Raw genomic sequence first — 24,554 nt, forward strand, 5'->3', positions numbered from 1 at the left:
TTCGAGCTGCACTTGCTGTCTCTCTCGGATTTTAATTCAACCATCGTGGTTAAAAGGTCCTCATATTGATCAATGGCAGGAGACATAGGCTACTGTAGACATGAATCATGCTGAGACCTGCGGGTGTCTGAGAATTTCGGCAGGCGTTTTTTGTTGCGATTGTTTGCATTAAGCACTGTGGGCGCTTTGGTGAGGCTGTGATGAAGTTCATTATTTATTGGACCGTGTCTAGACAGTAACGAACATCCTTGACCATAGTTAATCGTGTATGTCTGCACTCGTGAACTCATTATTGCATGCGGGTGTCTTCATTCATAATTTTTTTTGCAATAATACAAATTATTCTAAAGAGTTCTAGAGTTATGGTTGTGTTTGTGTGTGTGTGTGTGCGTGTGTGCGTGTGTGCGTGTGTGCGTGCGTGCGTGCGTGCGACATTACTAATCATCTATTTTGTCTGGTAGGGATTTACATTAAGGTCTTTTAATAAGGCTTTGTTAAAAGGTATAAGACCTTATTTTATGCTTATTAACTCTAATTGGGGTTATTAAGACTATCTATAAGGGTCGATAATAGCATAATAACCATGTTTATTGGGAGATTATAAGACTTTTATAAGCACTTATAAGAAACTTGTTAACTATTTATTGATTGCTTAATAACAATAATAATAGTCTTATGAGTTTCTTATAGTTGTTAATAAACACATTATAAACCCATTTATTGAGTCTTACTAACTTACCTATTATGTCATTGTTAAACCTTTTTTTTGTTGGACTTCACGGAGGCACAAATTATTCTAAAGAGGTCTAGACTGCCTTCTCCATTGAACCAAGAAAGCCCGCGCCTTGACGAACTTGGCAGTGTTAAAAGACCTAGGCTATAGCCTACATCATCCTGCCCAACAATATGGGCAGGATCTAGACCAAGCTCTCCTAATCGGGTCAGCAATAGCCGTGTGCCAATGCCTAGCCTCTGCGTTTAAATGATAATGAATGAATGGAACGTTGAATTTTTAATGTCTACAAATATTCTAGACTAGAGAGTGCGCGCCAATCAATGAAAGCGGAATAAAATAAAGTCGGCTCTCTTTGCTGCGTAAAGCATGTTTCAGAAATCAGCAAATTAAGATAAATGTAGTTGTGACACAAGCTATTTTTGTAATATGGAATTATTTCAGGGGGGAAAATGCTGTGAAAAAATGTAGGCACAGGGCATTCAGGATTAGGACTGCTATCGGCATAGGCCCAATCAATTGTGTTTTAATATCTTAAGCATTCATATTATTTTCGTATGCTACTCTGCTGTTGGCCTTGATGGGGAGATATTTTAACGCTTTTTAACCCCATTTCCCTGCAACATTCCTGCGTCACCCCATCCTACGGAGCCCATTTCAGCACTATTCCAGACAGTTACAATCCTACGAACGTTGTGAGTGCAGTGAACGTGCGTTCATGTTAAGAGGAGTTTCGGGAAACGCTCCAAAGAAATTCATGATGGATCACAAGATCCATCGTGAGAATGATCATACGAGCGTGGATCCATCGTTATCGGGAACGGGGCCCAGGGCAGAGTGATTGAGAAAACATAGTAAATGTTTGGAATTAATGATTTTCTTCTTGTGGGGTGCTAAGGGACGTGTATATGTATATATATATATATATATATATATATATATATATATATAATATTATATATAATATTATATAATATTGATATAGTTTTCGTCCTCGTTCCATCTTCAGATCAACAACAAATTTTGTTATGTAACTATGTGTACAGTAGCCAGCTGGATCGCTTCAGGGCCTCGTCTCCCGAAAACGATGGATCTTCGCTCGTACGATCATTCTCACGAGGGATCTTGCGAACCATCGTGAATTTCTTTGGAGCGTTTCCCGAAACCCCTCTCAACATGAACGCGCGTACACTGTACTCACGACGTTCGTAGGATTGTAACTGTCCACTGACACGGTCCTGAAACGGGCTATGTAGGAGGAGGAGATGCAGGAATGTCGCAGGAAAATGGGTTGATTGGGCCTAGGCCGACATATGCTATATCAGTCCCAATCCTGAACACACTGTGCGTACCTTCTTTCACGGCATTGACACACTGTTATTGCTGACCCGATTAGGAGAGCTTGGTCTAGATCCTGCCCATATTGTTGGGCAGGATGCTTTAGGCTATAGGAAACCAGATTGAACAATTTCAATCTGGTTTCCGCCCCCTCCACAGCACAGAAACAGCCCTGGTTAAAATCAACAATGACCTTCTCATGGCAGCAGACTCCGGACACCTCACTATTCTCATCCTCCTTGATCTGAGTGCGGCCGTACTCAGTTCATCCAACTCAAAACTTTCAAATCCCAGTCACTTCCAGTCACTGTGTTCCCCAGGGTTCTGTTCTAGGCCCCCTCCTGTTCATCATTTATCTACTTCCACTTGGCCATATTTTCCGTAAAATTTAACATTCATTTTCACTGCTATGCGGATGACGCCCAGCTCTACATATCCACCAAGCCCACTTCTACCCTTCCTCCCACCTCCCTCTCCGATTACCTACACGAAATAAAATCCTGGTTCACCTGCAACTTTCTCAAACTCAACAGCAATAAAACAGAAGTTCTCCTCAACGGCACCAAATCAACCCTCACAAAACCTGACAGCTTTTCCATCACTATTGACAACACCTCAGTCTCCCCCTCCCCTCAGGTTAAGAGTCTGGGTGTCATCCTCGACAGCACACTATCATTCCAAGCACACACCAATAACATCACCAGGTCTGCCTACTACCATCTACGCAATATCAACCGCCTCCGCCCATCCCTCACACCCCATAGCACAGCCACCCTTGTTCACACCCTGGTCACTTCCCGCATCGATTACTGTAACTCCCTCCTCTTCGGTCTCCCCCTCAAGTCCATCCGAAAACTCCAACTGGTCCAGAACTCTGCCGCCCGCATCATCACCAGAACCCCCTCCATTAATCACATCACCCCAGTCCTTCAGCAGCTTCACTGGCTCCCAGTCAAAACCCGCATCCACTTCAAGATTCTGCTCCTCACCTTCAAGGCCCTCCACAACCTCGCCCCTCCATACATCTGTGAACTCCTACACACCAACACACCCACCCGCACTCTCCGGTCCTCCTCTTCCATTCAATTCACTGTGCCTCCCGCCCGCCTGGTTACCATGGGGTCCAGAGCCTTCAGCAGATCTGCCCCCCACCTCTGGAACACCCTCCCACCTGACATCCGTAATTCTGACACTCTTTCCACTTTTAAGTCCCGTCTCAAAACACATCTTTTTAAACTGACATATTCCATCTAACCCGTCCCACCCCACTTATGTAAATTGTTCAATGTATCTTGTTCTTGTGTTTTTTATGATTGCTGATTTTGTTTTTTGTTTTTAAACTGCCCTGTAAGGTGACCTTGGGTGCTTTGAAAGGCGCCCTCAAATAAAATGAATTATTATTATTATTATTATTATTTATAGTTCATAAATGTAGTTGTGACACAAGCTATTTTTTTTTAAACGCCTATTCAACATCGCGTGGGAGTCGGGTACAGTGCCAAAGGAGTGGCAAACCGGGGTGGTGGTTCCCCTGTTCAAAAAGGGGGACCAGAGAGTGTGTGCCAATTACCGGGTTATCACACTTCTCAGCCTCCCTGGTAAAGTCTACTCCAAGGTGCTGGAAAGGAGGGTTCGTCCGATCGTCGAACCTCAGATTGAGGAGGAACAATGCGGTTTTCACCCCGGACGTGGAACTACGGACCAGCTCTTCACTCTCGCAAGGATCCTGGAGGGGGCCTGGGAGTATGCCCATCCGGTCTACATGTGTTTTGGAGAAGGCGTATGACCGGGTCCCCCGGGAGAAACTGTGGGAGGTGCTGCGGGAGTATGGGGTAAGGGGGTCTATCCTCAGGGCCATCCAATCCCTGTACTCCCAAAGCGAGAGCTGTGTTCGCGTCCTCGGCAGCCAGTCAGTTTCGTTCTCAGTGGGTGCTGGTCTCCGCCAGGGCTGCGCCTTGTCACCAATCCTGTTTGTGATATACATGGACAGGATATCGAGGCGTAGTCGTGGTGGGGAGGTGTTGCAGTTCGGTGGTCTGAGGATCTCGTCACTGCTTTTTTTTCCATTGGATCATCGGCCTGTGACCTTCAGCACTCACTGGATCGGCTGGCGGCCGAGTGTGAAGCGGCTGGGATGAGGATCAGCACCGCTAAATCTGAGGCCATGACTCTTAGCAGGAAACCGATGGATTTGCTTACTCCGGGTAGGTAATGAGTCCTTAGCCCAAGTGAAGGAGTTCAAGTACCTCGGGGTCTTGTTCGCGAGTGAGGGTACTATGGAGCGTGAGATTGGCCGGAGAATCAAAGCAGCGGGGGCGGTATTGCGTTCGCTTTACCGCACCGTTGTAACGAAAAGAGAGCTGAGCCGCAAGGCAAAGCTCTCGATCTACCGGTCGATCTTCGTTCCTATCCTCACCTATGGTCATGAGGGCTGGGTGATGACCGAAAGGACGAGATCACGGGTACAAGCGGCCGAGATGAGTTTTCTCAGAAGGGTGGCTGGCGTCTCCCTTAGGGATAGGGTGAGAAGCTCAGCCATCCGTGAGGAACTCGGATTAGAGCCGCTGCTCCTTTACTTAGAAAGGAGTCAGCTGAGGTGGTTCGGGCATCTGGTAAGGATGCCCACTGGGCGCCTTCCTTGGGAGGTGTTTCAGGCACGTCCAGTGGGGAGGAGACCTCGGGGAAGACCCAGGACTAGGTGGAGAGATTATATCTCAACACTGGCCTGGGAACGCCTCGGGATCCCCCCGTCAGAGTTGGTCAATGTGGCCCGGGAAAGGGAAGTCTGGGGCCCCCTGCTTGAGCTGCTCCCCCCGCGACCCGACCCCGGATAAGCGGACGAAAATTAGATGAGATGATGAGATGAGATTTATACACTGCCATCTCGGTTCGGTCGCAGCTTGGCACGCCCGGCGATTTTACCTTATTATCTCAAGTTTCCTGTGTAAAACTGAGGGGGTCAAATTCCCCGTTCATAACGGCGCAGGCTTTCTTGGTTCACTGGAGAAGGCGGGGCTGCGCATGGAGTCTAGACCTCTTTAGAATAATTTGAATGTTTTAATCTTTTTATGAATGAAGACACCCGCATGCAATTATTAGTTCACGTCTGAGTGTAGACTACAAACGCGATTAACTATGGTTAGGGATGTTCGTCTAGACACGGTCCAATAAATAGTGAACTTCATCACAGCCTCACCGAAGCGCCTACAGTGCTTAATGCAAACAATCGCAACAAAAAACGCCTGCAGAAATTCTCCGACACCCGCTGGTATCAGCATGATTCATGTCTACAGTAGCCTATGTCTTCTGTCATTGATCAATATGAAGACATTTTAAGCACGATGGTTGTATTCAAATTAGAATGAGACAGCAAGTGCAGCTCGAAAGCGACCTCCCAGACAAGAACAATGGAATCATTTTATTTTATTATATGCCTTGTGACCTGGCGTTTGATCGGTACATTTCGGCTGCGCATGTATTTTGGAATCTTACATCGCTGCAATAAATTATGTTGATGTTGACTTCTAACATGTCTCTATAGCTGTTTAAACCTAACAGCAGTCTATGAGTAATATATCGGCGGTAACCACTGTTTTTGGTCGCGAAAATGCGCCAGCTGGGCATTCCGTGGTATTGGATTTGTTTTAATAAAACCCATCCAATACACGGAATGTCTGTTGGCGATGCAACTGAGGCTATAGTAGGCTAACGATGCTCTTAGCATCCTACGAGAACCCCTGAGTCCTCGTTAGCTACGAGCGTTTTTTTTCGATGCTTTCCGGAAACGGTGTGAAAACTGTACGATGCTTGTACGACGCACTTCACGATCCACTTAGGCTAACAATGCTTTCGGGAAACTGGGCCCAGGTCAGTGGAAACCATTCACTTTCTGCCACCCAGAAGCATCTTGACGCCTATTGTTTACAAACATTCTGAAATGCCGTTAAAGGCTTTTATTTTTAGGGTAATTTTTAAACCGAAAGTTCTGTTCATGCAAGTAGCAGATGGCTTGATGGACATGCGACAAAATGTTTCACGAAGGTTTGCCAAACATCTCGGAGTCGTCAGCACCCCGAACCAGGTCTTTGAGAGAAGAAGCAACTGGCAGTCATAAGACAGGCACAAGCAACATGACTCTTCTGGTAAGTTTAAGAATGTAATGCTATAGCAACGTTAGCTGGTTCTAGGTAAGCTAGTTCTTTGCGGGGTCATCCCTATGTTCCCCGGGTCCTATGTTCCCCGTTTTTCCCAAAAAGGGTCCTATGTTCCCCGCAATCTATCAATCTTTAAATATATTTAAACTTTGACGCGATATGGGTTAGGGTTAGGGTTAGGGTTAGCGCGTGATGACAGCCAATCGGCGTTCAACAGCGTGGCCACTGAGAGACATGTGTAACGTAACAGCCAATCAGCGTTCAACCGGCCAACTCATTGCAGTGCAGTCCGGGGTGAACTGCAGCATGGAGGATAAAGTGATTGTTGCCGTTTGCGACTCCCGTAGCTCTTTATATGATAGTATATAATATAATATAATTGTATAATAATATCACGGCCAAAAGCTCTGTGCGCCTCCCTCTTCCACAAAAGGTAAAGACATGCAATGGTAGTTATCTCGGCCGGAATTTGGCAGTAATGATGGAAAAAGTAACAGACCGGGGAACATAGAACCCTTTTTTTTAAAAAGGGTCCTATGTTCCCCGGTCACATACATATCGGGGAACATAGGACCCTTTTTGGGAAAAGCGGGGAACATAGGACCCTTTTTTAAAAAAAGGGTCCTATGTTCCCCAGTCTCATACAAAGAGGGGAACATAGGACCCGGGGAACATAGGACCCGGGGAACATAGGACCCGGGGAACATAGATACGCTCCCTTCTTTGCTAGCGAATTTTTTTTAGCTAATGTTTAGCTCATGCCATGATATGAAACTAGGTAACCAAACGGATCTAATGCAAACAATTTTGTCATGCTAGCTTGTCAGGAAGGGGGCAAGTAATGCTTCAAAATCTGTCTAGTCCCCGATACTGATTATTAGAAATTAATCCTAAATTGTTATTTCTTTGCTGTCCCCAGGTGCTGCCCAAATGTCTCAAACTGCCAAACCGGGTCTGCAGAATTTAAAACACGAGCATGAGCTGTCCAGATTGAAATTGGAATGGCAAGAAGAAAAAATAAAAGACCTTACAGCTGAGATAGATTTCCTGAAAGGTCAACTATCTGAATATAGGTAAATAATTAGTTTCTTCCAAAATGTTCACCATAATAGAGTAAACACTGTGTGTCCGGAATTTCAGGGACACCTTTCTTACAGTGAACTGCGGCCCCTTTTGCTGAATCCATATCTAAACGGCATAATTGCTTATTGTAACCTGTCTGCTAACTGTCTAGTGTGGGCAATGTTCTTTGTGTTTCCTTTATACAGCAACAAGAAAGACCAGCCACAATTCCCAACCATCCCATGAGGCCATGGAGAAGTCAAACTCAAATTCGTTGTTGTCTTCCGAATCCTCCGACTCCTCCAACTCCTCCGACTCCTCCTCAGACGATGGGAAGAAGAAGAAGAGGAAGAAGTCAAAGAAAAAGACAAAGAAGCAGAAGGGGAAGAATCGGAAGGGAAAGAAAGGAAGCAAAACGGCCACACAGCGATATGTTTCAAGAGGTAATTTATGTTAGGCCTATACTTTTTATAGTCAGGTTATCATCAGCCCTAGAATTTAATGTTGCCTATTTTGGGTTTTGGAATATGAATTCATAATCATATCCAATTACTTGTCTATGGTATTTGACTGGTTTAGCAACACTTCCCAGGTTAGGCAAACTATGAAATTGTGTAAAAAATGTCTGCCAATTTTACAATTTAGCCCTTAGTTCAGTCACTACATAATTAAACTTCACAATATGAAATCACACAACAAGCACATCAACATACTTGTTGTACGAATATATTAACTATGGTATTTGCAAACACACCCCTAACAGCTCTATTTGTGTGTAAAAAAAAAATTCAACCTTTAGACTTCCGGGTTGTTCTAGTGGACTCATTTATTTTAGATAAAACTTCTTTGTTTCAATGGTATCACATCAATTCACCAGAGGAAGATAAAACTACAAATTGATCAAAAAAATTCACATGATTTTCTTTTTTTCGGTTTGCAAATCATACCAGACTATACTACTACAACAAACCCATCGATGTGATTTGTGTGTTGCCCAATTTTAGGCTAGAGATGCTGAATGCTGTTAATTTCCATTGCACACCTTAAACACCTTGTTTACTTATTATTTTATATCCTAGCACGCGACCCAGATGAAGTCCTTGACAGGTACCGCAGAGTGTTGAGTGTCTTCAAAAAGAAGAAATCCATAACTGCGGCCTGTGAAAAAGTAGGAGTGGATCGCAACACCATTGCATTAAATGCTCCCATTGCGGAACTTGCCATTGGGGCCCCCGATTAGAAAATGTATGGATGCAATTCATGAAAGTGACACTGTTGAGGATGCAGTTCCAGGCCCTTAAGAGGCCAGGGAAGCTGTTGCCTTTGGGGTAGGGGAGTTTTTAGAGTGATTTTGTAATGGAAAATTTGTGTGAAGTTAAGGTGAAGTTAGAGGATCAATCGAGAACTTGTTTAATCTAATACATTTTTAGAATGCAACGCATCTGCAGCAGGAATAGGCCTAATGATGAACGGCAATATTACCAACCAAACATGTAATGCTTATTCTCAATCAAAACAGTCAGAGTTATCAGAGTATTCATTATTTATTTCCTTATGCCCCGTTTACACCATCCCGCTAATGGCCGCTAATGGCCGATGGACCACCGATGTGGAAGTCGGGGTGATTCGGGTGACATCGGGCTAAAAATATATGATCGGGTCAATTTATCGGGGTAGCATTTACATATACCCGATGTTATAACGATAACATAACGATTTATGCCAGGGAAGACACCCAAAGTGCGTTTGGCGTCATTTGGCGTCATTTCGAATGATGCCAAACACGTCAAATGACGTGTTTGGCGTCATTTGGCGTCATTTGGGGAGAAGGCCAAGGGGAGACTGGTTTAGACTGATATTTATTTATATATTTATTTATATTACAATAGCGATTTTATAATAATAGAACGCCGGTTCTAAATGGACGAAGTACCCCTTTAATTATAAAAGTAGGACATCCATCCATCACCCCCTATTTATACCCAAGTGACAGATTGAGGGTCTTAACACAACACAATTAACACAATCTGGTCACAATCGTTATTTGTCGTTAGACTATTGGTATAATTCGGCCTGCAGGCAATCGGTATGTTTCGGGTTACATTGGCTTACATCGGGTCTAATTCGGGTAAAAAAATAAATAGCGTGACTCTATCGGGTGTAATTCGTGTGCATTCGTGTAATAAACGTGCTATTCCGTATGTCTTCCCTAGAGACATTAACCTTTTAACCTTATTAACCTTTATAAGCAGTGTTCCCGCTTTAGATCCGTACCTGCATAATTCATAATTAACTGTTTAATAAAAGACTTATTAACCTTAATAAGCATTGTTCCATAGAGCTTATTAATTCATTGGCTGCCAGACATTTTCAGTGCAGAGAGCCCCATACTGCCAAGCGTTTTACAGCATTTTGACTGATTTCCAAAGACCCAGTGAACAGTGAGTTCTATGACTATGTAAACACTGAAACTACCAAAAGACAGAGTAGACTCTCTTCTTTCATCAGGAACAAACCGTTTGTTTCTACCTTTTTCCGTTCTTTAGTAATCGGCAGTAGAACATACGTTGGTTTCACCAAAAACACCTGTTTTTGACCAAAAATTTAGAAAACAAGCTTTTTGTGAAAATAAACTTTTTTTGCTTTAGTAATAATAATAATAATAATACATTTAATTTAGAGGCGCCTTTCAAGACACCCAAGGTCACCTTACAGAGCATATGGTCATCATAAATCGTTTAAAAAAACAAGACATTGTGGAAAAAACATAATAAATAAAAAATAAATAAAACAGAAACAAGACAAAACAAAACAAACAAACAATCAAAACAGTGATCAGTTAGACGTTGTGTGCGAGTTTGAACAGGTGAGTTTTGAGTTGTGACTTGAAGGTTGTAATGGTGTCTGACTGTTTTATGTGTGGGGGGAGGGAGTTCCAGAGTCTGGGTGCTGAACAGCTGAATGACCGGGCACCCATTGTAGTGAGTCGTGATTTGGGGATACATAGTAGTCCAGCAGAGGTTGAGCGGAGGGAGCGGGAGGGAGTGTATTCTTGGAGGAGGTCGCAGAGGTAACTGGGGGCTAGGTTGTGGAGAGCTTTGTAGGTGAGGAGTAGGGTTTTGTATTGGATGCGGTAGTGTACTGGGAGCCAGTGAAGTTGGATGAGGACAGGGGTGATGTGGTCAGATGATTTGGTGCGGGTGATGATCCGGGCGGCTGAGGTCTGAATGATCTGCAGTCTGTTGATGAGTTTGGTGGGGAGTCCGGTGAGGAGGGCGTTGCAGTAGTCTATGCGTGATGTGACAAATGACAAATGACAAATGTTAGTGACCCCTTCAACACCTGAAAAGTGGTTTCCCTCCATAAAACAGCAAAAACAACATTGAGACAGGTATTTTGATAGGACAATAATAATTTATTTGCAAATATATAACCAATATATAATATAAATAAAAAAAAAGAAAATTCTTCAAAATGTCAATTGTACAATTCTTTCCAGGTATGTATTTCTGTATGTTGGCGCAGCTATATCAAATCCTGTGTGTGTTTGTGTGTGTTTGTGTGTGTGTGTGTGTGTGTGTGTGTGTGTGTGTGTGTGTGTGTGTGTGTGTGTGTGTGTGTGTGTGTGTGTGTGTGTGTGTGTGTGTGTGTGTGTGTGTGCTTGTTTCCACCCCTACACAAAATAGTTCAGCTTAGTGTGGTAAGCTGTAAAACACTCCCCTGCGTGCAAGGGGACACGACAGGACTGACACCACATTTTGTCTCGCTGCGCAGACCCCTGCGAGCACAGACCCTACACCTCCTTGCTGGTCTCCCCTTCTTGCTGGTGGGCATCAGGTGTTTGAGTTTGTGTCTGCTTAGCCCTCCGTCTAGCCTGCTCTCTGGGTCAGTGTTATATGGTGCTCTCGGAGTACGTCAGCCTCCCTCCAAGTCCCAGACCCCTCAACCCCCACACCTTCCACTTCCTCCTCCTCCACTTCCTCCTCCTCACACCCTCCCACATGTCGCTTTACTGTCCAGGACTTCACTACCCTGCGAATGAACTCCAAGAGGGTTTTACACTCCCCTGGGTTTCTGGCTCGGTAGAGGACATAGGCGTTAAACATGCATAGTTGGAAGAGATAGGCTACAAACTTCTTTGACCAGTTCAGCGATCTTCGGATGAAGGGATAGTATGCAATAATTTGGTCCAACTTGTCTACCCCATTCATGGATGCATTGTACACAACAACACACTCTGGCTTGAGCTGAGCAACCTTGTCTTTGTTTCCCCTCCTCCACACATCAACCCTCTGCATGCTATCTTGGTGGTAGGTAGTCACCATCCTAACCAACCGTTTGTCCTGCCATGCTACTACCATCACCCTCTCATTGTGCCGCACAACTTTTTCCCCCACCCCCAAGTCAGTCTTTGTCATCTCGCTGATGATCTGAGGTTCCCCCCTATGTTTCCTCAGTGTTCCACAGACGTTGGTTTTCACTCCCAGTAAACTTTCACACAGTGCTACAAAATTTTAGAAATTATCCATGAACAATGGAGACGATCAAGGAGAGAGAACACTATCTCTGGCCGAGTACTAGCTTCCCCAACATAAGGACGCATATTGAAGCAGTACCCTGTGGCAGAGTCACACAGTATGTAGGATTTGATTCCATATTTAGGCTTTTGTGGGTTATACACCCTGAAAGACAGGCGCCCCCGCCAGTGCATCATACCCTCATCAATGCAAATGTTTTGCCCTGGTTGATACATCTCCTTGAACTTTTCCACAATGTAATCTAACACTGGGCGGACTTTGTACATTTTGTCAGTTGCATCCTGTGATGCATTATTGTTGAAATGAAGGAACCTCCATATAATCTCAAATCTGTTCCTAGGCATTTCCTCTGCTATATGGCAGATTGTCAGGGTGTGCTTCAAAATATTGACTTGCATATAGGTTGGTCTGATCCACAATATTTTGGAGCAGCTCGTCAGTCAGGAAGAGCGTCAGTAAGTCAGTTGGCAGGTCGCTATCCAGCTCCGCAGCAGCCCTCCGGGGTCCAGGGGTTGCAGTGAAGGGGAAATTGTTTGGTTGCCAGCCAGCTTGATGCCAGTCATCCCCGCAACCTCTGCTGGATGCACGACCTGTAAATTATAGAAATATATAAAATTACCATAAAACATATTTTTTTATTGCTGCGGTGTGATGTGAAGAATACTTTTTTTACCTTTCTACTTCGCTTTGCCAATAGGAGTCGGTTGGACTAAATGGCGTTCAATGTGACATGGACTGAAGCTAACAGTGGGAGTGCGAGTGCGAGCTCTGCTGGACGCACGATCTGTAAATTGTAAATCCCTTCACATCAGTAGGCTACTGGCAACACATATTAGCTACAGTAATGAACTAGTTAACTAAATGGCGTTCATCTGACGGACTGAAGGAGGAGAGAAGGTGAAAAGTTAGCTCTTACCTCCCTTAAGACTTCCTGGAGACGCGTCAGGGGATGAGGCTCTGCTGTTCCCGGTTGACGGCAACCACTCATCTGACGAATCCGGGTCAGGTTCGCTGAATTCATCACCTGATGATTCGGAGGTGTCTGCTGAAATACGCCGTGTAGGCCTACTCTCTCTACTTAGCCCGGGTTTTTCGTCAGAGGCTTTATCGCAAACAACCAAGTCGATCGCGACACTGAGACACATACTCTGTTCGAGTGTTAGCTGTCTGAAATTTTGCTTACGTTTCGCGGGCGCCATGTTCACTTTCTTCACCCATTAGGCTACTGTTTACTCATCTCCCATCCAATTGGGCACAGCGCACGACCCACCTAGCGGGTCAGTTCGGTAGTACATTCTCTGTTTACAAGCCTGATTTTTTGTGACAAGGAGCTCCAGATCGCTCCCCAGCCCGCCCCGTTGAAAAACATAATTGACGTCTATAAACGTCTTTGGCAGTCAACGGTTGTATTTAAATTGACGTCTATAGACGTCATTAGCAGCCAATGAGTTAACTGCTAATAAATGAATAATAAAGCCGTTTTACCTTCATAAGGCAGCAAAAAATGCTTAGTAAAGGTTTAGCAATGACATAATAAGTAAGTTAGTAAGACTCAATAAATGGGTTTGTAATGCGTTTATTAACAACTATAATACATCTATTATTAATGTTATTAAGCAATCAATAAATAGTTAACAAGTTTCTTATAAGTGCTTATAAATGTCTTGTAATCTCATAATAAACATGGTTATTATGCTATTATTGACCCTTATAGATAGTCTTATTAACCCAAATTAGAGTTAATAAGCATATAATAAGGTCTTATTACCCATTAACAAAGGCTTATTACAAGGACCTTAATATAAAGCGTTACCTTTTGTCTTTCTATCCCTGTCTGCCCTTCTCTTTGTTATTTACACAAACACACACACACACACACACACACACACACACACACACACACACACACACACACACACACACACACAAATGCACACACACACACACACGTGCATGCCCAGGCCGGTCAGGTCAACCCCTCCGTGAGGCTGTCTGTGGTCAGCCTGTTTGGGACGAACACACACACGCAGGAGCTGGTACCACCCGAGGGATTCAGGACGAGGTGAGTCACATACACACACACACACTGTTTAGTTCCCTTTCAAATGGTGCCCCAATTGTTAGGAACAGGCATTTGTGGGATGAGCAGCAGCGCTGAGTATGTGGGTTGGGCCAATGAAAAATTTGCCAAATCTTTTCTGCAAATGGGGCACCATTTGAAAGGGAACTATAAAGGCTATCCAACAGTATAAGATTTATTGCCAAAAAGCATTGTTACCACAGAGAAGTAATCAACCAACACAAATTTCCTTACTTTTTGTGCTAAGTTTATATACACGCAAACAAGAACACACACACACACACACATTTACACCCACGTAGACACACACCCACAAGCACACTCACAAATAGACAGACATGTATACACACACACACACACACACACACATTCACACACACGCACATACACATACAAAAACACAACCACAAGCAAACACACACATACATAGACGCACGCACACATACTTACCATTAAACAGAAACAAACACACACACACACATAAATACACACACATATCAAACACACATCTACACGCCTATTACATAAAAAAATAAATCTTCATTTTTTATCTCTTATTCTCTCTATCTCTCTCCCTCCCTCTTTCTTTCTCTCTCCTTTCAGGGATTTGTACGTTTCAATGGTGAAGTGGATAAGCAGCACTCACCTGGCGGTTCGCTGGCTGAGGCGTTCCCAGAATGCATCAGTGCTCACGGTCTGCGATGCAACTACAGGCTCCTGTATACAGGTGGTTCATCAAGGGGTTGTTGCTTTTAAATATGTAATAATTTTATTAATTGATGTATTCATAATACTAATTAGGGGTGGGATGTAATATCAATACAGCGATATATCGTCGCCCTTCTTATATTTTGGATTTTTATGCTTTAAGAGTTATACAGGGAATATCGCCCGGAATATTGATATTTTAATTAGTAAAATAACGTGCTCTATCGACATATACAGAGATAAAAACAAAACCAACCAGGCTTGGAAAGAGATCGGCGAGGAGTTTGGCCTGCCAGGTACTTACATGTTTTGTGAACATAAAAACTTTCATACGGTATCTCCGTAAAACGACGGCGAAAGTTACATTTTTTGAACGTGTATTACGGACATACCGGACAAAAATTTTACGGAGGGGAGGAGCCTCGGAGGAAAAACGGACATCACGGAGAATCACATAGGAATGAATGGACTTTCGGTCGGAGACGGTGGATCGCATACGAGAATGTACGTATGTGGAAACGAGGTGTTATACTTCCGGATGACGGCCCCTGGGAAAAATCTTGAGCATGCGCAGAACGCTAAATCAGATTCCATGCGATCCGACCCGATTTGACTAAACAATCGAATAATATAGGTTTCTTAATTCGAGTAACTCGATTCGATTCGATTATAGTGTGACTAAGGTGTATCTTAATGCATCTTAATAATCCAATCATAGTTGGACTAACCCAAACAATCTTTAGTGTCATGTAAACGCACTGAGTGTGTTGTTGTTTTCAGAGACACCAGGAGACTTCAGAGGCCTGGCTCACCATGCAGGTACAACTCGCCTGGATGGTTACACACATGGATGGATACACTTCTTCTTTCAACTTGAGTGACTGATGGACAGACGGACATACACCTCATAATCAAACTCTCTCAGTCATTATTTTTGTTTCTGTCTCGTTCTCTCTCCCTATCTTGCCCTCCCTTCCCCCTCTTCTCTCTCGCTCTCTCTCTCTCTCTCTCTCTCTCTCTCTCTCTCTCTCTCTCTCTCTCTCTCTCTCTCTCTCTATATATATATATTTTCTCTCTCTCTCTTCTCTCTCTCTCTATATTTCTCTATATATATATATTTTCTCTCTCTCTCTCTCTCTCTCTCTCTCTCTCTCTCTCTCTCTCTCCCCCCCTTTAGGACAGGGTTCCCTGGTTCTCCAGGGACAGGAGCAGGCTGTTCCTCACCCTGCCGGTGAAGCAGGGCGGTCAGGGTGACTTCCAGCATATCTCCATGCTCATCAAAAAGGTAAACCAAGGGCATCTGTAATTTATGTAATGTACGTAACATAGGTAACTTCTGTAACATATATAACGTATGTAACTCATATAACATATATAACGTATGTAACTTATACTGTGTAAGTTCTTTAATGTCTGTAACATAAGCCGCATTGCTTATGTTGATAATGTTGACGATGTTGACAATGTGAAAATTTTTGATGATGCTGATAATGTCGTAACATTGCTAACGTTGGTAACCCTGGCAACACTGGTAATGCAAGAAACGCTGGCATTGTTGGCAACGTTTGTAGTGTTGTGTTTTCAGTCACGGAGCGACCAGAATGAGGTGCGCCACCTCACCTCCGGCGACTGGGAGGTGACAAGAATCCTAGCGTATGACGAAAGCAATCAAATCATGTGAGTTAAAAGGTTCTCACTCACATAGATGCATACATGATAACACTCAACGATAAGGGTAAATTAAAGAAACATTAATTAACATCAGTGGATATAGTTATAAGCATTATCTAACTATTAAAAGTATAGTTACCATTCATTAGCTATTGTAGTAATAAGCATTAATATACAGCATTACCATAAGGGTTAGACTTTCGGTTAAGGTTTGGGTTAGGATTAGGGTTAGTGGGTTAGGGTTAGGTTCACCCTTACCCTAAGCCCCTTCAATCATTTCTTCATAAATACCTTCATTAACATGAACACCATTATCTTGGTTAACTTGAACACCGTTACTAACCATGGACACCATTAGTAAATGATTAGACCAATAGTTGATTAGTTTATTAACGGTAATACAATTGTTAGTGAATGTTAATTATTGCATTTTGCTATTTTAATGAATGGTTCCTTAATTTACCCTTATTGTAAAGTGTTATATAAATAGCAAAAATACATGAAATACTTGTTTATTTATGTTTGACTTTATTTGACAAAATATCTTTTTTTATGAAAGAGACATTACAGAAAACCATGTACTAACAGTTTAAACAAGCATTATCTACTTAATGATCTAAAGCCCAGTTCAGACCAAAGATTCGCCTTGCAACGGCTTGCAACTCGCAACTCCTTGCGACTCCTTGCGACGAGACGGGCTGCGACGTTCTAAAACTGGGCCGTTCACACTGGCTGCAACGCGCTGCAACTGGCTGCGACGCTAGGTGGTTTCCCTAGCAACTGTGAATGCTCTGGCACAGCTGAGAGCCGCAACAGCATCATTTGCGTAATTAGGTTAGATTAGTTAGGTTTGTGATTAGTAAGGTTTGCAATTAGTTTTATTTTTATTTTGCTTGAGAGTAGGCTAGTGTTACTGTGTTTTGTCATTCTCCGGATATCGGATACTTCAATCGGATATTATGCTGGAGTGGACAGTACTGTACCGGGACGGAGTAAGGCCGTGACGTACAAGTTGTTCTGTGCTGTGATTGGCTGAAGAGAAATAGTTAAATCACCGCGTTCTAAAACTGGACCTTGCGATTTGACATGTTCAATCTCTGGCGACTCCTTGCAACTCCTTGCGACTCCTTGCAACTCCTTGCAACTCCTTGCAACGACCCGTTCACACCGCCCCTGCGACGTTCTAAAACCGCCTTGTTGCAAGCCGTTGCAAGGTCAATCTTTGGTCTGAACTGGGCTTTAGAGAACTATTTACAAAGAAGAACCTCTTCCCATCTTACCAAAACCAGAAAATAAAAGTCTTGATACTGGTATAAACTAGTTATAACCGATACAAAAAAGAGTGTTTGGTCTGTCTGTGAATGGACTACACAATAAAACACAGGAGGTGATGACCGAACACGTCTTCATAACCTCGTCTTAGCTTCTCCGTTGTGTGTTCTTTTCTTAACGTATGCAGATACTTTCTGAGCACAGAGGATTCTCCACAACACCGACACATGTACAGGTAAGATACTGAAGTTCAACTTGCTTTCATTTTCACTTGGCTTTTTGCTCAATAGCTTCCGATTTATGGAACCCAGACACCTCATACCAATGTGGACATGTCCTGCTATGTGGTACTAACAAGACACACCTCACTAAAAATCATATTTTGCAGCGTCTATTTCATTTAAATATTTTAAGATTCCCATTCATTTCCTACGAAAAATAGCTTTTTCCTCAATAGCTTCCGAGTCATGGGACCCAGACACCCCAGACCAATGCAAACCTGTCCTGCTATGTGGTACTAACAAGACACACCTCACTAAAGATTCATATTTTCCACCTCCTATTTTATTTACATTTTTCATAAATCCAATTCATTTCCTATGGAAAACGGCTTTTTGCTCAATAGCTTCCGAGTTATTGGACCCAGACATCCCAGATCAATAAAGACATGTCCTGCTTCGTGGTACTAAATAGACACACCTCATTAGAAATTCATATTTTTACGGAAGAGGATTAGGGCCACACATAACAAAAGAAAAATAGTTCTGACTTTAAAGTCAGAATTCTGACTTTAAAGTCAGAATTCTAAGATTAATGTCAGAATTCTGACTTAAACTCAGAATTCTGACATTAATCTCAGAATTCTGAGAAAAAAGTCTCAGGAGAGAGGGAGAGACACTTTGCTTTATGCAGTAGGAGGTAGAAGTAGAAGCCATTTCCTTAATGGAAGACCAAAAGGTGAGTGAAACTGGAACATGTGTTGTTTTGGTCCAAGTTTCACTCGCCTTTAGGTCTTCCATTAACGATGGAAGACCTAAATGGCTTCTTCTTCTTCCTCCTACTGCATAAAGCAAAGTGTCTCTCCCACAGAGGTTGGTCCTTACAGGTACCAGTAGTTCTGACTTTAAAGTCAGAATTCTGACTTTTTTCTCAGAATTCTGAGAATAAAGTCAGAATTTAATTATTTTTTATGTGTGGCCCTAATCCTCTTCCGTATATTTTGTACCTCCTATTTTATTTAATTTTTTTAAGAATCCCATTCATATGGGAAACGGCTTTTTGCTCAATAGCTTCCAAGTTATGGGACCCAGAAACCCTAGACCAATGGAGCTCTGTCCTGCTATGTGGTACTAACAAGACACACCTCACTAAAAATTTATCTAAACGTATATTTTGCACCTCCTATTTTGTTTAAATTGTTTTTAAATCCCATTCATTTCCTATGGAAAATGGCTTTTTGCTCAATAGCTTCCATGTTATGGGACCCTAACACCCCAGACCAATGCAGAACTATTCTGCTATGATATACTAATCAAACACACCTTAATATATGTTTTCCCACTTCAATCGTATCCATTTTCTAAAGAAAAATGCAGAGCCTTTCTGGTATGTGTGTATTTCTTGGTTAATTTATTCATTAATTGTACTCTGTACCCATCAGTCCAACAGCCGACCCTATGCAAAAAAAACTGTCCGGTAGAAAGTCACTGTAACAGTCAATAGAAAAACAGCAATCCGGTGGAAAGTCACTGCAACAGTCGATAGAAAAAAAACAGCCCATAGGCCTTGCAGTGCTTATTGCAGGTACTTACGGTTGGGCTTGCATACGCGTCCCGATCGTGTGACGTATAGATCTCGGGCAGGCTGCTGGAGGGGTGGCGCCGGCCCTTGCACCACCTTGCCATCGCTGATGACGTCTCGGGCTCTGACCAGAGATGTAGGAGTCCCATCCTGTGACGGCTCACCGGTCAGCGGAGTGACCGCAGCCTGGTCGCCGTTGTCCACCTGATGTGCTGGTGGCGGCGGTGCCTCCAGGACAGGCAGGAGGTGCCTCCGGTTCCTCCTATAGTCGTGTCCGCCCGATTCAATGATGTAGGACCTCGGTTCCTTGCAGATCCGCTTCACTGTCGCCAGACGGTCATGACCAAGCGGAGTCTGCATCCGTACGACTTGACCTTCAGATAGTGGGCGTAGAGGCTTGCTTGTCTTGACGTACCACACCTTCTGATACTGCCGCTTTTTGGTGAGTTGTGCTTTGACAGCATCACTGCTTTTGACAGCGGGAGCGAGGAGTGTCTTGCTGAGTGGAAGCATGGTGCGCGTTTGCCTTGACATCAGTCTATAAGTGTCACGTCACGCGGAATGTTCCGGATGTTGAGCAGGTTCAGGAAAACGTCCGTTCCATCACGTTTGGACTTTTCTAGCAGCTTCTTTGCGCTGCTGACAGCCTTCTCTGCCAGGCCATTAGACTGCGGGAATTCTGGGCTGCTGGTGCAATGGACAAAGTCCCATGTGGAAGCAAAGTCCTTAAACCGCTGGCTCGTGTACTGAGCGCCGTTGTCCGAAAGAAGCAGGTGGGGGCATCCGTGAACTGAGAAATGCCGCTTTAACTTTGTTATGACAGTGGTGGAAGTCATGTCACGTAGCAGGTCTATCTTAAACCATCCTGAGTATGAATCTACCAGCACTAAGTAGTGCTGGCCATTCCATTCGAAAATGTCTGTGGCCACTGTCGACCATGGCAGATCCGGGATGGGGTGAAGTTTGAGTGGTTCCTTCTGTTGATGTGGTTTTGTGCTGTTGCAGACGGAGCATGATAGAGTCTCTCTCTCAATGTCTTTGGACATGGAGGGCCAGAACACAATGTCTCTAGCCCCGCGTTTTATTGCTTCTGTGCTGGGGTGACCTCTGTGCAGAATTGCAATGTACTCACGCTGTAGGGATTGTAGTAAGACCGCCTTGGGTCCCTTCATGATGACACCGTCTTCAATTGTCAGCTCATCTCCAAACGTGAAGTACTAGCGTACGCTTGTAGGCAGGTTGGCTTCCAGCTTGGGCCATCCATGCTGGATGATTTTTGCCTGCAGGTCATTGTCCTCTGCTGTGTGTTCTCTGAGCTCTTCGAGACGTGAGGAGGAGATGTGTTGGATAGTCATCACATCAAAATTAGCCTCCTCATTGCTGTGCTGTTCCATTGTTTTCATTGGAGCACGAGACAACATGTCTGCCAGGTACATATGCTTTCCCTTCTTATAGATCAGCGGAAAGGTGTATCTCTGCAGACGCAGCATCATGCGCTGCAGCCTTGCGGGGCCGTGTGTAGGGGTTTTGACAGAATAGTGACCAACGGTTGGTGGTCAGTCTCAATCTGGATGTGCTTGCCATATATGTAGTCGTTGAACTTGGAACATGCAAACACAACAGCGAGAAGTTCCTTCTCAATTTGAGCATAGCGCATCTCGATCGGCGTCAAGGAGCGGGAAGCATAGGGGATGTGGGCACCATCCTGTAGACACGCCGCCCCAAGGCCATACTGGGAAGCATCGCAGGTAAGCGTTACTGGATTTTTCACGTCGTAGTATCTCAGCGTTGGTGGGCTGGCAAGAGACCTGAGCGTGTCAAAAGCATTCTGGTGTTGTTCATACCAGCACCAATCACGGTCCTTGTGCGTCAGCTGATGGAAGGGAGCAGAGACCTCACTGATGTTCGGGATGAAACGGGCCATGTAATTTATGACGCTGAGGAAAGACTTCAACACTGCGACATTGTCTGGTGCTGGCATCTCTGCAATTGTTCTTGTTTTGGACGGGTCAGGCTTTAGCACGTCGCTTGTGAATATGTGACCGACGTAGCCGATCTCCCTCTGCCTGAATTTGCACAAGCGGATCAAGTCTCAGGTTAACTTCCCGTGCACGATCGAGGACCTTCTTCAGGTTCTCATCATGTTCTTCTTCGCCATTTCCCCCGATAATGATTTCATCAACTATTACCGCACACGGGTAGCCAGCAAAGATCTGCTCCATTGTGTGTTGAAACACTTCGCTTGTGAAGCTGATGCCAAATGGCATTCTCAGGAACCTGAACCTCCCAAATGGTGTACTGAATGTCGTCAGCTTGGAGGAGTCCTTGTGCAGGGGAATCTGCCAGAATGAGCTCTTAGCGTCTAACGTGGAGAACACTGTGGAGTGGGGCATTTGCGCAGCTACGTCCTCCACAGTGCGCATGGTGTAATGAGGGCGTTTGAGCACTTTGTTTAAGTCTCGTGGGTCAATGCAGAGTCTTATGTCATCAGAGTTCTTCTTGTGGGTCGCCACCATGGCTGAGGCTCATTCACTTGGTTCCGAAACTGGAGTTATGACGCCTAGGATTATCATCCTGTCCAGTTCCGCCTTGACCTTTTCACGCATTGCGACTGGTAGGCGACGTGCCGGCCTGTCCACCAGTTGTGCCTCAGGGTCAAGTGTCATTTTGTAGGTGATAGGGAGCGTGCCCACATCATCTGTGAAGATGTCAGCATAGTCTATGAACACCTCATGTGAAAAACGAGGCTCTTCCTTCAAACGAAGTTGGTGTACTTCCTTACTCAAAGTGACTAGGCCCATGCGAACGCTGTCTCGCATGCCAAGCAGTGGCTGCACATCTCACTCCACTACCTGGAAGCTTGAGTCTTATGGCTGACGTGCCGACAGGCAAGATAGATATACTGAGCCGGCTGAGGGGATTTCATCTCCTCCATATGCGACAAGCCTCGTCCTCCTTGAGGTGTCCAGTCTCTCCTTGCGGCTCACTTGTGTCAAGGCGTCGCTTTTAATAGCACATTATATTTTGCCACAGTATCTACTTTGAGTTCCAAGGGCTTTCCATTGACATTCCATTGAAATTTCCTCTTTTTCTTCCTCTGGTTCAACCACGTCAGTGGCTATGGAAGAGTCCATCCACATAGTATGACTCGTCACTGCTACTTGAGCCTTGGGCAGTATCAACCACATTGACTGCTCTCCCTTGTCTGTACTTGTGGGAGCTCTGTGTTGATCTGCAACATTGTTTGAAATGGTTCCATTTGTTACACTTGTGGCACTGCTGGCCAAATGCAGTGCACTTTCTCCTGTCTGGGTCATGTTTATTTTCACAGTCGCGACAGGTGATGTTTGGTTGTGAGCTTTCACGTTCAGTGTATGTCTTTTGTTTGAATGGGCGTTATTGTGAATTCATGTTTTGAAACGTACTGTGTCCACATTCGTCGTGTTTTGGTGCAGCAAGAGTCTTGGTGTGCAGTTATTTCGTGAATTTGACAAATGTAAATTGCTTTTGTTAGTTAGCTCGCTGTTGTGGAGTAGAATCTTCCTTACACTGTCATTGTGTATGCCTGTGACAAGTCTGCCCTTAACCAGCTCTTCTTGTAGATTTGCAAATCTGCCTTCAGTCTTCACTCTATTCCTTAAATCACTCATAGGCTTCAATAGTCTCACCTTGTCTTTGGTTCCTGGTGAAGAATATGTGTCTTTCCATAGTGATGTTGGTATGCGGGTTGCAAAGCTCACAGAACTTTCTTTTCAGGCACTCGGGGTCCTCTCTCGATTCGGCGGGAGTAGTCTCCACTCCGTCATCATCCACAACAGCGGGAGCATATACAAAAGAACGTTCGCGTTCTATGACACCATGTTTTATAATGTGATCAATAATAGTCTTTCGTATCTTTCAGGATCTTTATTCAGCATTCACAGGGTTTATACCTTTAACCGGCATCCGTTGGGTAGCAACCATCAATCACCACCGGTCTAAGCACGCATGCGCACATACACCTTCTAGCTTGGTACGGTGGCTCACCTGTGACAATGTGTACGAGCATTGCATATCGTTCTACAACTATTTAATTTACAATATTTAAATAACACCCTTCTTCCAGATATCAGAAAACAGATTTCTGCTTTACCTTCCACCGGGGGCACCAGCAGGAGCATTGGAATGGAACAAAGTATTGTTTAATTCAGCATTTTGTTGATGTTTTTCATTGATCATTTCATTATCTGAACTTACCGAAAGAACATTTACACGATATAATGCATGGCATTATGGGGCTACACAAGCCCGGAACTGTACCTACGCTGGATGCTACAATATTGAACAAAAAGCCATTTTCAATAGTAAATGAATGGTTTGTCTTTAAAGAGGCACTATGAAAACCTTAAAGTAAAATAGGAGGTGCAAAACCAGTTGCCTTGCAGTGCCCAACTCAGGACACTTGGGGGGAGAGAGCTGAGAGTGGTGGGGTGTATTAAGTCAATGGTAGACTACATACTTCATATAATATTGACATCCCATCAGGGCTCTACGTAAACTTTTTTTTTGGGCTTAAGTTTGATAAGTTTGGGCTTATCGATATCACTATCGAGTCTCGTTGTTTTTTTCCTCCCGTAGGGCCGTAGTGTCCTGTAACGTTATTGTCCCTGGAGTCGCATGACTCGCGTCACGGCATTTAAATATAATCAATCCAATCGCTGCAGTGTGTCCACCAATGTTTTTGAATGAAATTGTAAACAAACAACAGGTATTAAAAGTAAAACTGGTGAAGTCTGGCAGTTAACCTCGCTCACGTCACGACTCACGAGGATGGCTGAACGGGCGAAAAGGTCTACAGTTTGGCTTCATTTTACCAAGCCCAAAGATAAAGCGGAAGTGAAATGCAACTTATGTTGCAAAATCATTTCTTGTAAAGGGGGGAACACAACCTCAATGGCCAAACACATAAGCATCGTGCATCAAATAAAGGCCAAATGCACTACCTTCGACTATCTCGGGGTTGAAAAGACTCCGACTCCTCCTCCTGCCGCCGCACGACAACCGGGCGTCCACAGTACCAGCGGTAAGCCCACACACAGACTTTGTAGCTTGTCCCGTCAGTTAAAAATAGTAATCCAATAGTGAAATCCGTGTCGTAATCAGCAGCATACAAGCTAGTTCCTTGAAAAGTAAATAAAGTTTCAGACGTGCTGCGTGAT

General features: G+C 44.0%; 1 protein-coding gene across 1 annotated transcript in view; it reads left to right on the forward strand.

Moving 5' to 3' along the window:
* LOC130380927 (inactive dipeptidyl peptidase 10-like) overlaps positions 1 to 24,554 on the forward strand; it is a 206,091-nt gene that overhangs the window by 84,924 nt on the left and 96,613 nt on the right. The window contains exons 10-15 of the mRNA XM_056588357.1: positions 13,787 to 13,887; positions 14,509 to 14,632; positions 15,394 to 15,432; positions 15,791 to 15,898; positions 16,199 to 16,290; positions 17,744 to 17,791. Coding sequence (XP_056444332.1) covers positions 13,787 to 13,887; positions 14,509 to 14,632; positions 15,394 to 15,432; positions 15,791 to 15,898; positions 16,199 to 16,290; positions 17,744 to 17,791 — 512 coding nt within the window. The remainder of the gene's footprint in view (positions 1 to 13,786; positions 13,888 to 14,508; positions 14,633 to 15,393; positions 15,433 to 15,790; positions 15,899 to 16,198; positions 16,291 to 17,743; positions 17,792 to 24,554) is intronic.

This window comes from Gadus chalcogrammus, chromosome 4, assembly GCF_026213295.1.
Source record: "Gadus chalcogrammus isolate NIFS_2021 chromosome 4, NIFS_Gcha_1.0, whole genome shotgun sequence".
Lineage (NCBI taxonomy): Eukaryota > Metazoa > Chordata > Actinopteri > Gadiformes > Gadidae > Gadus > Gadus chalcogrammus.